At 48.3% G+C, this 12,571-nt stretch overlaps 1 protein-coding gene across 1 annotated transcript in view; it reads left to right on the top strand.

The window, feature by feature from the left end:
- Window positions 1-9,820, top strand: part of EYA2 (EYA transcriptional coactivator and phosphatase 2) — a 229,198-nt gene extending 219,378 nt beyond the window's left edge. The window contains exons 13-16 of the mRNA XM_011983749.1: window positions 453-567; window positions 1,481-1,602; window positions 4,277-4,377; window positions 9,029-9,820. Of these exons, the coding sequence (XP_011839139.1) occupies window positions 453-567; window positions 1,481-1,602; window positions 4,277-4,377; window positions 9,029-9,109 (419 nt within the window). The 3' untranslated portion in view covers window positions 9,110-9,820. The remainder of the gene's footprint in view (window positions 1-452; window positions 568-1,480; window positions 1,603-4,276; window positions 4,378-9,028) is intronic.
- The last annotated feature ends 2,751 nt before the right edge of the window (window positions 9,821-12,571 follow it).

The raw sequence follows: 12,571 nt of genomic DNA, 5'->3' as shown, positions 1-12,571 counted from the left end.
ATGGGTGGGTGGGTGGGTGGATGGATGGATGGATATTGGGTGGATGGATGGGTGGATAGGTGGGTAGGTAGATGGATGGGTGGATAGGTGGGTGGATGTATGGATGGGTGGATGGATGGATGGATGGATGGATAGATGGATATTGGGTGGATGGATGGATGGGTGGATGGAAGGATATTGGGTGAATGGATGGGTGGATAGGTGGGTGGGTGGGTGGATGGACGGATGGATGGATGGGTAGATGGGTGGATGGGTGGATCAGTCAGTAGATGGATTAATCTATCAATCTATTGATCTCAGGATAATATTAAGAGAAGCCACTGGATTGAAGTTTACTTTGGATATCATCTGATTTTAACCTTCAGGGTACAGTAGCTAGATTCCTGTTCCCTACCTTTGTCCCCCACATCTTTCTAGTATGATGACTACATCTTTATTTCCTTTGTCCACAGGATTGATAGGTGCTCCCAAAAGGGAGACCTGGCTACAGCTCCGAGCCGAGCTGGAAGCTCTCACAGACCTCTGGCTGACCCACTCCCTGAAGGCACTGAACCTCATCAACTCCCGGCAAGTGGCAGCCCCTGTTTTCCTCTGTGCCACTGAACTTTCTTGCAGTAGACAGTGGTGGCTCCTGCATGTCCACACTTAGGAGAATTGGACTCCTCAAATTCTCACTTGCACACTTTCCAATTTTTTTTTTGAGACAGAGTCTCACTCTGTCGCCCAGGCTGGAGTGCAGTGGCGTGATCTCGGCTCACCACAACCTCTCCCTCCCAGGTTCAAGCAATTCTGCCTCAGCCTCCTGAGTAGCTGGGATTGCAGGCATATGCCACCACACCTAGCTAATTTTTGTATTTTTAGTAGAGATGGGGTTTCACCATGTTGATCAGGCTTGTCTTGGACTCCTGAGCTCAGGTGATCCACCCACCTCGGCCTCCCAAAGTGCTGGGATTGCAGGCATGAGCCACCATGCCCGGCCCAAATATTTAATAAAGCTTAAGTGCACAAGGCTCAGTGGATACCTTGGAGCATAGCTGAGCTAGTAGCTGCAGAGACTTTTCAGGGCCCAACAGGTTTCCAGGTTTCTGAATTCTCCCAAAAGATGAGAACTGGCATTCAGGCTCCAGCTTACTCCAGTCCTCACCTCTCCCTATTGGCCTACACTTTTTCCATATCTCTCATTTACATTACCTGCAACTATTTAAATGTATGGCCCTTGCAATAAACATTTGCTTTTTATATAAGAAAAGTATTCACCCCATACTACTATTCCCCCCATACTACATTTCACCATGTCAGGCAGCTTCAGGCTTATAAGAGAGGAACAGCCTGAGAATCCTCGGGCCCTAACATGCCTGAAGATGACAGCCACAGCCTCCAAACCTATCGGATTTCCTGCCAACTGTAGGCTCATGCAGCAGGAGGAGGCCTGGCCTTGTGGTCCCTCTGAGTTCTGATCCACAGTCTCCTTTGTCCTTAGGCCCAACTGTGTCAATGTGCTGGTCACCACCACTCAACTAATTCCTGCCCTGGCCAAAGTCCTGCTATATGGCCTGGGGTCTGTGTTTCCTATTGAGAACATCTACAGTGCAACCAAGACAGGTAGGGAGAAGCCACACCTCGGGGGTGATACAGGGATGGAGGGTAGGGTTAGCTTTCCATCCTGGGAATGGGATGTTTAAGGAACATGACACTGGGGAAATGGATGGAATTAGCCTATGGCCATGACTCAGATCCCCAAAACAGCCCCCACAGACCACATGCCTTAACTTCTGCTTCTAAAGAAATTGGTTAGGACCACAGTTTTCCAAAGTGTCTGTATGAGTTCAGATACAGGCAAAGCTGCTGTAACAAACACACCCCAAATGCAAGGGCTTGCAAAAGAGTCAAAGCTGTTTTCTCCCTAGTAGAACAGACAGAAGTGAGTGATCCAGGCTGGTGGGGTGACCCTGTCCTCAAAGATATCCAGAAACCCAGGTCTCTCCCGTTTTATTTTTCCACCATTCCTTACGGTTTTATTCTCATGTATGGGGTCAAATCAGAGTCCTAGCCTGTCGTCATTCTAGTGGGTCTGATATTTGAAGGCCAAGTTCAGAAGGCTATGCACATTACGTTCTGCTCACTTCCTGTTAGCCCCAGCTTAGTCATGTGGCCACAGGTAGCTGCCAAGGAAGCTGGGAAATGTAGTCCATAGCTGAGTGACTCGTACTGTCACTCAGTCTGGAATGCAGTGGTGAGATCATAGCTCACTACAGCCTTCAACTCCCAGCCTCAAGCAATCCTCCCACCTTAGTCCCCCAAAGTATTGGGACTACAGGCATGAGCCACCGTGCCAAAATATCTTTAATTAGAAACTTTTTCCATTGTTTTTTCTCTAGAGCAAAAAAAAAATGACTTACAGTACTTTGGCAGCATTTTCTTGAAACAATTTTGGTTTTACTGAAGTTCTAGGGCCAAACATTATGTAAAAGTGCCTTTTGATTTTAAAATTATAGTAATAAGGGCCAAAATGGTTGTTGAATATTTTTCAACAAGATCCTGTCTTTTCATTTTTCCCATTTTTCCTGCATATGTCAAGTACTTTTGCAGGTTTATTTCGAATCTCTTTTTTAAATTTTAATTGTGGTTAAAATTAAAGAATATAAAATTTTCACCATCTTAACCCTTTTTCTTTTTTTTAAGATGGAGTTTCTCTCTTGTTGCCCAGGTTGGAGGGCAATGGTGCAATCTCGGCTCACCACAACCTCTGCCTCCTGGGTTCAAGCGGTTCTCCTGCCTCAGCCTCCTGAGTAGCTGGGATTACAGGTGCGCACCACCACACCCAGCTAATTTTGTATTTTTAGTAGAGATGGGATTTCACCATGTTGGCCAAGCTAGTCTCAAACTCCTGACCTCAGGTGATCCATCTGCCTCGGCCTCCCAAAGTGCTGGGATTACAGGCATGAGCCACCGCACCTGGCCATGCACTATACACTTAAAAATGGTTAAGGTGGGCCGGACACGGTGGCTCACGCCTGTAATCCCAGCACTTTGGGAGGCCAAGACGGGCAGATCACGAGGTCAGGAGATCGAGACCATCCTGGCTAACACGGTGCAACCCTGTCTCTACTAAAAATACAAAACAAAATAATTAGCCAGGCATAGTGGCGGGCACCTGTAGGCCCAGCTACTCGGGAGGCTGAGACAGGAGAACAGCATGAACCCAGGAGGCAGAGCTTGCAGTGAGCCACGATCATGCCACTGCACTCCAGCCTGGGTAACACAGAGAGACTCTGTCTCAAAAAAAAAAAAAATGGTTAAGATGGCCAGGCGCGATGGCTCACGCCTATAATCCCAGCACTTTGGGAGGCCAAGGCAGGAGGACTGCCTGAGGTCAGGCAGTTCAAGACCAGCCTGACCAACATAGTGAAACCTCATCTCTACTAAAAATAAAAAAATTAGCAGGGTGTGGTGGTGGGTACCTGTAATCCCAGGTACTCGGAAGGCTGAGGCAGGAGAGTCGCTTGAGCCCGGGAGGCAGAGGTTGCAGTGAGCCGAGACTGGGCCATTGCACTCCAGCCTGGGCAACAAGAGGGAGAGTCCATCTCAAAAATAAAATAAAAATTAAAAAAAGGTTAACCTGGCTGGGTGCGGCGGCTCACGCCTGTAATCCCAGCACTTTGAGAGGCTGAGGCGGGCAGATCACTTGAGGCCAGGAGTTCGAGACCAGCCTGGCTAACATGGTGAAACCCTATCTCTACTAAAAAATACAGAAATTAGCTAGGTGTGATGATGCATGCCTGTAATCCCAGCTACTCAGGAGGCTGAGGCAGGAGAATCGCTTGAACCCAGGAGGTGGAAGTTGCAGTGAGCTGAGATGGCGCCACTGCACTCCAGCCTGGGTGACAGAGCAAGACAGTGTCTCAAACCAAAACAAAGTGAAACAAAAGACAGTCTCCAGCGCAGCGGTATCAAGTGCATTCAGATGGTTGTGCGTCCATGGCCACTTCTACATCGGACAGCTGCAGAGACTCCAGAGCCTGCTCTAAGCCCTGCACTGCCTCCTCCTGCTGTGTTGTCCTGGGCAAGCTACTGACCCTCACTGTGTTTCCGGCTGTCATCGTCCTTCACGGGGGGACGACAACAGTGCTGACCTCAGAAGGTTGCTCAAGAACGAAATGATGAATACCGGGCCTTTGGGAGCACAGCTGCAAGCACCGAGCTCTTAATGAGCGGGTATTGGCTGCAATCTGGGTCCTCACAGAGCGTTTTTTCTTCCCTTCCTGTGTGCTTGCAGGGAAGGAGAGCTGCTTCGAGAGGATAATGCAGAGATTCGGCAGAAAAGCTGTCTACGTGGTGATCGGTGATGGTGTGGAAGAGGAGCAAGGAGCAAAAAAGGTACTTCTTCCGCCTCTCCAACTGCGTTTTCCTGCTCTGATGAGCACCCCTCGTGGCCTTACAAGGGCTCCTTCCAAGATTTCCACCACTCCCTGTGGCTGGCTGGGTCCTCCTTCCCAGGCTCCTTGCTTGCCGGTCCATTCCATTTGCAAATCGCAGAAGCATCCTGAGTAATTTCCTTCTACAAATCCCCCTCTCTGCCTCTGGCTGCCGCCCCTGGTAGCCCTGGATTGTTTCTGGGACAACTGTTCGGGAGCCTAGAGACGTTCCGACGGGGCAGGCTGGTGGGGGGCCAGTGCACATGTGTGTGTTTTATTTAATACTTACTGATCATATGTTCCAGGAACCCTTCCCAGTTAATAAAGACAGCATTAAGCTAATGAAAAAGAAAATCCTGCATTTGTGATCTTGGGCCCATGAGGAGAGGGCGGGGGGTTCTGGTGGCCACATCTCTGTTCTTGGAAAAGAAACAGCTGCCAAAGTCCTGGGTCTGGACCTGTCAACAGTGCCCCAGAGAGGCTGCCACCCCCCACCCGGAGGCCTGGGAAGTGGATTGTTAATGTCAGAGAGCTTAATTAGGGGGACCTGGTTTCCCCCATCTCTGCCTGGCAGCAAATCCCAAGGAAATGCAAAAATGTTTAGGGTCTCAGCAGATGAAACCCAGAAGAAGAGGGAAGCCCTGGGGTCCTGGGAGAGGGCCTCGGGAGAGAGGAGCTTAGAAGGCTTTGCAGGCACTGTTCCCTCCACCTGGAAAGCTCCTCCGCTTTCCTGGAAGATACAGTCTCTGTTGTCAGCCGCCATGAGCCCCGCTGAGAAATGAGCTCTTTCTGAGAGAGAAGGGGAGAAGGGATCTTGAGGGCAGCTGCCAGGGTCAGTCACACTGGTGTGTGGCCAGGCTGTGGGCTGGCATCTGGAGGTGCTGGCCTAACCCCATGCCCTTCACCACCATAACTTTATTGCTAACGTCACCATTGTGTTCAGTCCTCCAAAAACTCCTACAAAGTGGGTATCGTTGCATCCCTTTTTTTTTTTTTTTTTTTTTTAGAGATAGTGTCTCACTCTGGCACCTAGGCTGGAGTGCAGTGGCACAATCTCAGCTTACTGCAGCCTCTACCTACAGAACTCAAGCGATCCTCCCACCTCCGCCTCTAAGTAGCTGGGATTACGGACAGGCACCACCATACCTGGCTAATTTTTTTTTTTTTTTTGGTAGAGATGGGGTTTTGCCATGTTGCCTGGGCTGGCCTCAAACTCCTGGACTCAAACAATCTGTCCACCTCGGCCTTCCAGAAAGCTAGGATTATAGGCGTGTGCCCAGCCACACCCCATTTTATAGATGACAGAGTTTGACACTCAGAGAGGTTAATTAATTTGCCTAAGGTCACACATCTGGCACATGCAAACCTGCCTGTGTCATGCTCCAAACGCCTGGCAGGGAGGAGACGGACTTACAGTTTCAAACACAGTTGATTTTCACCCCCGAGCTAGTCAAACAAGAGTAGAGTCCGCCAAAGAAGACTAGGTGCACACCCGCCACACACAGAGCTCTCGTGAAAGTCCCAGTGTCTGAGGCAGAGGCCCTAGAACGTTAGTGAGAAACGCTGTCCACCAGCCACTCTCTCAGCCTGACACGTGGAAGTCATTAGCCCAGGCCACCGGATACCTGAGCGGTGTGAAATATGGCTGCAGGACCAGAGGCTTCGCCTGTTTCTGCTGACAGTGTTGTTAATATCTCCATTTTAGTGGGTCACTTGTCTCTGCCTCTCCACGAGTGATGAATCCACTGGCATGTGGAGTCTTTAAGCCTGGGGTAAAGGCAGCTGGAACATTCTCTTTCTTCTACCTTTGCTCATTCTCTCCCAGAAAAATGAATCACGCTTTTTTTTTTTTTTTTTTTTTGAGACAGAGTCTCGCTCTGTCGCCCAGGCTGGAGTGCAGTAGCGTGATCTCGGCACACTGCAACCTCTGCCTCCCGGGTTCAAGCGATTCGCGTGCCTCAGCCTCCTAAGTAACTGGGATTATAGGCATGAGCCACCACATCTGGCTAATTTTTTGTAATTTTAGTGAAGACGGGGTTTTGCCATGTTGGCCAGGCTGGTCTCGAACTCCTGACCTCAGGTGTTCCGCCCACCTCAGCCTCCCAAAGTACTGGGATTACAGGTGTGAGCCACCACACCCAGCCAAAATTACACTCTTTAAATAGGGCAGGATTGGCCAGGTGACAACCAGAATCTATCTTTGTAAAGAAAGGAAGGCTTGGCCAGGATGAGGGCAGGGTGGGAATGCTAGGGCAGTGAGAAGGTGCTGAAGAGATGAGAGCTGCTCACATAGGAGATGGTTTTCTGCTTCCCTTGAGTTGGGAATTATTTAGAAACTACAGAACAAAGAGAAAAGGATACATTCAGAGCACTTTGCTTGAGAAACTTACCTTTTTAAACCCTCCCTCTCTTCCTCTTTTCATTCCTTCTACGAATATTTCTTGAGCACCTACTATGTGCCAAGAGCCATGCAGTGCAGCAATGAGCATTGCATTCCAAGCTCAACCTTCCTGCGGCCTTTGCCCTTGCTGTGTCTTCTACCTGCCCCCACGTTCCCCCACATCTTTGCCAGGGCCTACTTAAATGACACTGCCTGGAGAGGCCTTTCCTGACCCAGCTCTCAAAAGTAGACTGACATCGCTGCTTTCTACCCTATCTCTCGTTCTGTTTCCTTCACAGCACTTACCAGGAGATGAACTTATCTTGTTTACTTCTTAACTGTGGGTTTATCTGAGTCTCCAGTGAATGCCCCATAAGTGTTTGTGACCTGTGAGAACACCCCACTGGGGTCTGCCCCTTGCACCTTTATATATCTTCCTTTGCTCGCCCAGGGATGCTCAACCTGGGATGCCCTTCCCTTCAGTGGCCTGCTAACTACAAAGCACTCATTCTTTTTTTATTTTTTGTTTTTTTGAGTTGAAGTTTCACTCTTGTTGCCCAGGATGGAGTGCAATGGCGCGATCTCAGCTCACTGCAACCTCCACCTCCGGGGTTCAAGCTATTCTCCTGCCCCAGCCTCCCACGTAGCTGGGATTACAAGTGCCCACCACCACACCCAGCTAATTTTTGGTATTTTTAGTAGAGACAGGTTTCACCATGTTGGCCAGGCTGGTCTCAAACTCCTGACCTCAGGTGATCCACCCACCTTGGCCTCCCAAAGTCCTGGGATTACAGGTGTGAGTCAGCGTGCCTGGCTTCCTCCTTCATTCTTCAAGGTCTGGGTCTCATGCGCCTCTTCTCCCCTGAGACATCCCCACCCCATTCACTTCTACCAAAAAAGAGACTGCTTCCTCTGGCTGGCTCCCATGACATTTTATTTACACCTGCCTTAATGATTTCTTTACATTCTTCCTAAGGTAGTGTTATCCTTTAAACTACTGAGAAACCCCAGCATTCTTTCCTCCATATACATGCACATATATATATATACACAATTTGTCCTGCATCCTTCCTTTTTCCTATTTATCTAGATATGTCCCTGGCTACCCAGGAGGCTGAGTCAGGAAGATCAGCTGAGCCCAAAAGCTCAAGGCTGCAGTGAGCCATGATCTGCATTGCAGCATGGACAACAAACCGAGACTCCATCTCTAAAATCTAAAAAAAATTAATGAAACGAAATTCAGCTGGGCACGATGGCTCATGCCTGTAATCCCAACACTTTGGGAGGCTGAGGTGGGTGGATCGCTTGAGCCCAGTAGTTTGAGACCAGCCTGGGCACCATGGTGAAACCCTATCTCTACAAAAAATACAAAAATCAGCCAGATGTGGTGGCATGCATCTGTAGTCCCAGCTACCTGGGAGGCTGAGGTAGGAGGATCACTTGAGCCTGGGAGGTTGAGGCTACAGTGAGCAGAGATCATGTCACTGCACTCTAGCCTGGGCAACAGAGGGATACCCTGTCTCAAAAAAAAGAAAAAAACAAAAAAAACTCCACATCCTGACAATAACTTGAAGCAAGTACCACCTGCTGCAAAGAAAAGGAAAAGGTAAAAACAAAAGCTATGAAGAAAACAGATTAGTGTCATCCTGACCTGGCTATAGCTACAGGAGCCTGCTCAAGACCCTCCAAGACCAGCTCTGTTTGTTCACAGTGGAGATTGACAAATGTTGGGGAGGGGTTCCAGCACCGAGCTGTGACTTTCTTCTTGAAGTAACAGGATTCAGAGCACTGCAGCCTCCAATTCCTGGCCTCAAGCAATCCTCCCGCCTCAGCCTCCCAAAGTGCTGGGATTACAAGCATGGGCCACAGTGCCCAGGCAAGAACAGATTTTTAAAAAAGAATCGCTTTCCCACTGTACAATTTAACACCATGTCAGTGTACCGCCTAAGACCACGATAGTACCAACGGAGGTAAGAGGGTCCAACAGTGAACACGCTGGGCAGTGCTGGATGAGCCCGTCAGAGCAGGCCCTGAGTGAATAGAAATGGTCGACCATACTGGTGGGTACTGGCTGGATGTGGGTCTGCCAGCAACGTCAAGTGTCTCATAGTTTGGGAAGTCCCCACCTGCTAGACTTAACTGAGTTGACTTCTCACATGCCCTCTAACCATGGGCGTGGGATCCAGGGACGGGAGCAGGGGCGTAACCTTGTGGCTGCTGTTCTGTGTTTCAGCACAATATGCCTTTCTGGCGGATATCCTGCCACGCGGACCTGGAGGCACTGAGGCACGCCCTGGAGCTGGAGTATTTATAGCAGGATCAGCAGCATCTCCACCTACCATCTCACCCTCAGACCCCCTCGCCTTCCCCACCTCCCCACCGAGAACTCCAGAGACCTAGATGCTGGACACCAGGCAGGGGCCCCACAGCCAAGACGTTGTGTCCAGTGACCATCTCAGAAGCCATCCATCAGTCCAAATGAGGGTTCCGAGAAGCAAAGTACCCAACTTTGGCTTCGGAGTATTTGACTTTGGGGCAAAGGGCTGGCTCGGAGTCTAGACTCTTCTGTAAGCCTCACAGAACAAAAGCAAGGAATTGATGACTTGGGGGAGGCCTGGTGATGAGGAGGGGACGGGTTTGTCTTGTCTTCTTTTTAATTTATGGACTAGTCTCATTACTCCGGAATTATGCTCTTGTACCTGTGTGGCTGGGTTTCTTAGTCATTGGTTTGGTTTGGTTTTTTGAACTGGCATGTGGGGTGGTTCACAGTTCTAATGTAAGCACTCTCTTCTCCAAGTTGTGCTTTGTGGGGACAATCATTCTTTGAACATTAGAGAGGGAGGCAGTTTGAGCTGCTGAAAAGACTGTTGCTTAGTTTTGTTTTTAAAGACCCTACTTGACGTCATGTGGACAGTGCACGTGCCTTACGCTGCGTCTTGTTTTCTAGGAAGAGGGGGATGCTGGGAAGGAATGGGTGCTTTGTGATGGATAAAAGGCATTAAATAAACCACGTTTACATTTTGAAGTGGGGGTAGGATGTGGTTACTTTATTACCACTCAAGGCTTCCAAATGTGTTGGCCTTTTTAAGGACTTTATCAGTTGCAAAGAATAAAATCCAACTCACACTGGCTTAAGCCAAGAAAAGTGGAGTAGGGGGAGGGAGGATGGAGAAGAGGGAGAAAAAAAAGGGAGGGAGGGAAGGAGGGAGGGAGGGGAAGAAGGACAAAGGGACAAGTGTCTCCAGGAACTTTAGGTGGTATCTGTCTAGATCAAGTGATCAAGTGAATTTCTCTCATGTGGCCTGAATTCTCAGGCAGGCTCTTCCCTGTCTGGCAAAGATGGCTCTAAGAGTCCTTCAGCAGAACCACACAGACAGACAGAGACCACCTTCTTCACAGTGGTGCAGCGAAAGCCTCAGGATTGTAGCTCATTGGCCAAATCTGAGGCTTAGGCAGCTCATGGAGCTGGATTTAGGGTTGGATTCTGTCACGAACAGCAAGTTGAAGAAGCTGATCCTCCAAGGGAAAGAAAATCAGTGAGCTGTTATTAAAAGAATTGGGGGAATTGAGGGTCGGACTGGAAAATGCAACTGACTCCCATTCCAGTGGTAGGACTTCATTTTCCAGTGGATGGGATATGAGTGAAGGATCCAGTGTAAGGGGCAAGGAGGGACATCTGGAGAAGCTCTGAAGACATCTGGAGCACTGCCGCTACCCAGAGTAGACCAGGCAGGACCTGGGTCTATCTAATTGGATGCTAAGCAGGAATATAGGCTCCTTCCTTATTAATGTTAGTAAAATCTGGCTTATCAGTCAGCTGACCCATGTCATTGGAGATGGAGATCTTAACCACCGGAGTCTCAGAGCTAGAACCTCTGATGGTTAGAAAACTATCATCGGCCAGGCATGGTGGCTCATGACTGTAATCCCAACACTTTGGGAGGCCAAGACATGTGGGTCACTTGAGCCCGGGAGTTTGAGACCAACCTGAGCAAGATGGTGAAACCCCATCTTTACAAAGAATACAAAAATTAGCCAGGCATACGTATAGCACGCACCTGTAGTCCCAACTACTCAGGAGGCAGAGGTGGGAAGAGCTCTTGAGCCCAGGAGGTTGAGGCTGCAGTGAGCCATGATCACACTGCTGCACTCCAGCCTGAGTGACAGAGCAAGACCCTGTCTCAAAAAAAAAAAAAAAATCCATTACCAAGGGTCAGATAGACTCCCTTACTAGACTCTGAGCTTCTCAGGGGGTAGTACTGTTGGTTTCATCTCTGTAGCCACAGAATCAAGCACAGAGCCTGACACAAAGTAGAATCCCATTATAGATGGGATAGAATGAAGGATGGAAATATAAATGGAACCACAGCCAGATGGATGATAAAATGGGTGAATGGCCATTAGGACAAATGGATAAAATGGAGGGTTAAATAGTTGAGTACATGGGTAGATGAATGGTTGGTTAGGTGATTGATTAGATGATTAATTGGAAGGTGGGTGGGTAACTGGGTGACTGAAAGATGGATAGATGAATGAATGGATACCTACTTGGGATGACTAGATGGATAGTTGGATAAATCATGGATGTATGGATGAACAGATAGATTATTGGATAGATGACCGGATCAATAACCAAATAGTTGTGTGGTGAGATGAATGAATAGATGGTGGTTTGGATGAGTGAATGGGTGGGTGGTTTTGAGGAAATATGGATAGATGGTTAGGTGTGTTAGTGGATAATGAGTAGGTTGTTTGGATGGGTAGATGGATGGAATGATTGATAGTTGTTGGTGGTTGATAGTAATATTACAATGGGTATGTGGATGAGAGGACAGTTTAATAGGCAGGTGGATGGAAAGTTAAATGGAAATGAAGTGTGATGGTTACATGGATAGAGAGTGGAATGGAGGTGAAGAATCTTTAATGTTGCCTAAAATACCTGAGTCAACCTCACTATTAACTGCCAGCTTAGGTTTCTTCTAGAATGAGTGGTGGAGCTTTACTGGATAAGCTGACTTCTAGCTGGAGTGGATAAAGAGACTGGAGTAGAGCCACCAGTCACCAACCATCCACTGGGAGTCAGTGATGTGAATACTCCTGAATCCCCCTGACTCCCCATTGTTTAGCACCCTTGCACACAGGAATCCACTTATAATCATGATCTACCCATCTCTCCCTTCCTGCTACCATCAAAACCTGCTGTCGGGGGAAATTCTGTTTAGGGTCCAACAAAGGGTAAATTACTTATTAAGAAAATTTTTTTCTTTTAGTAGGATTTCATTTGAAACACAAGTAGAATTTCAGCCATGCACACAGGAGGTTTTGGGTGAAACAGATCTTCCCCTTGATCCTGAAATTAAACTACTTAAGTGATCAACTACTTTTTTGTTGTGATGAGTAAATGTCAAAGACTAGTGCTGACAAAAGCTAACAGTCCACAGTCTTTAAGGTAAGTGTTTTAACTTGAATTCCTTCTGGATGACTCAGAGTTTCTGGCGAGTAAGGATAGTGTTTTTCTCATCTCTGTATGCTCATTGCCCATCACAGAGCCTGGCACAGATATGGCACTTAATGAATGTTGGATGGCTGAATGGATGGGTGAATGAGTAGATAAATGGTGGATGGATGGATGGATGGATGGATGGATGGATGGATGGATGGATGGATTAGTGGATGGTGGATGGATGGAGGGATGGATACATGGATGAATGGATAGGTGAATGAGTGGATGGATAGATGGATGGATGACAGGTGGACAGATGGGTGGTTAGGTGGA

The sequence above is a fragment of the Mandrillus leucophaeus genome, unplaced genomic scaffold, assembly GCF_000951045.1.
Source record: "Mandrillus leucophaeus isolate KB7577 unplaced genomic scaffold, Mleu.le_1.0 Scaffold255, whole genome shotgun sequence".
NCBI lineage: Eukaryota > Metazoa > Chordata > Mammalia > Primates > Cercopithecidae > Mandrillus > Mandrillus leucophaeus.
The sequence above is the reverse complement of the archived record's forward strand: the minus strand, read 5'-3'. Positions and strand labels throughout refer to the sequence as shown.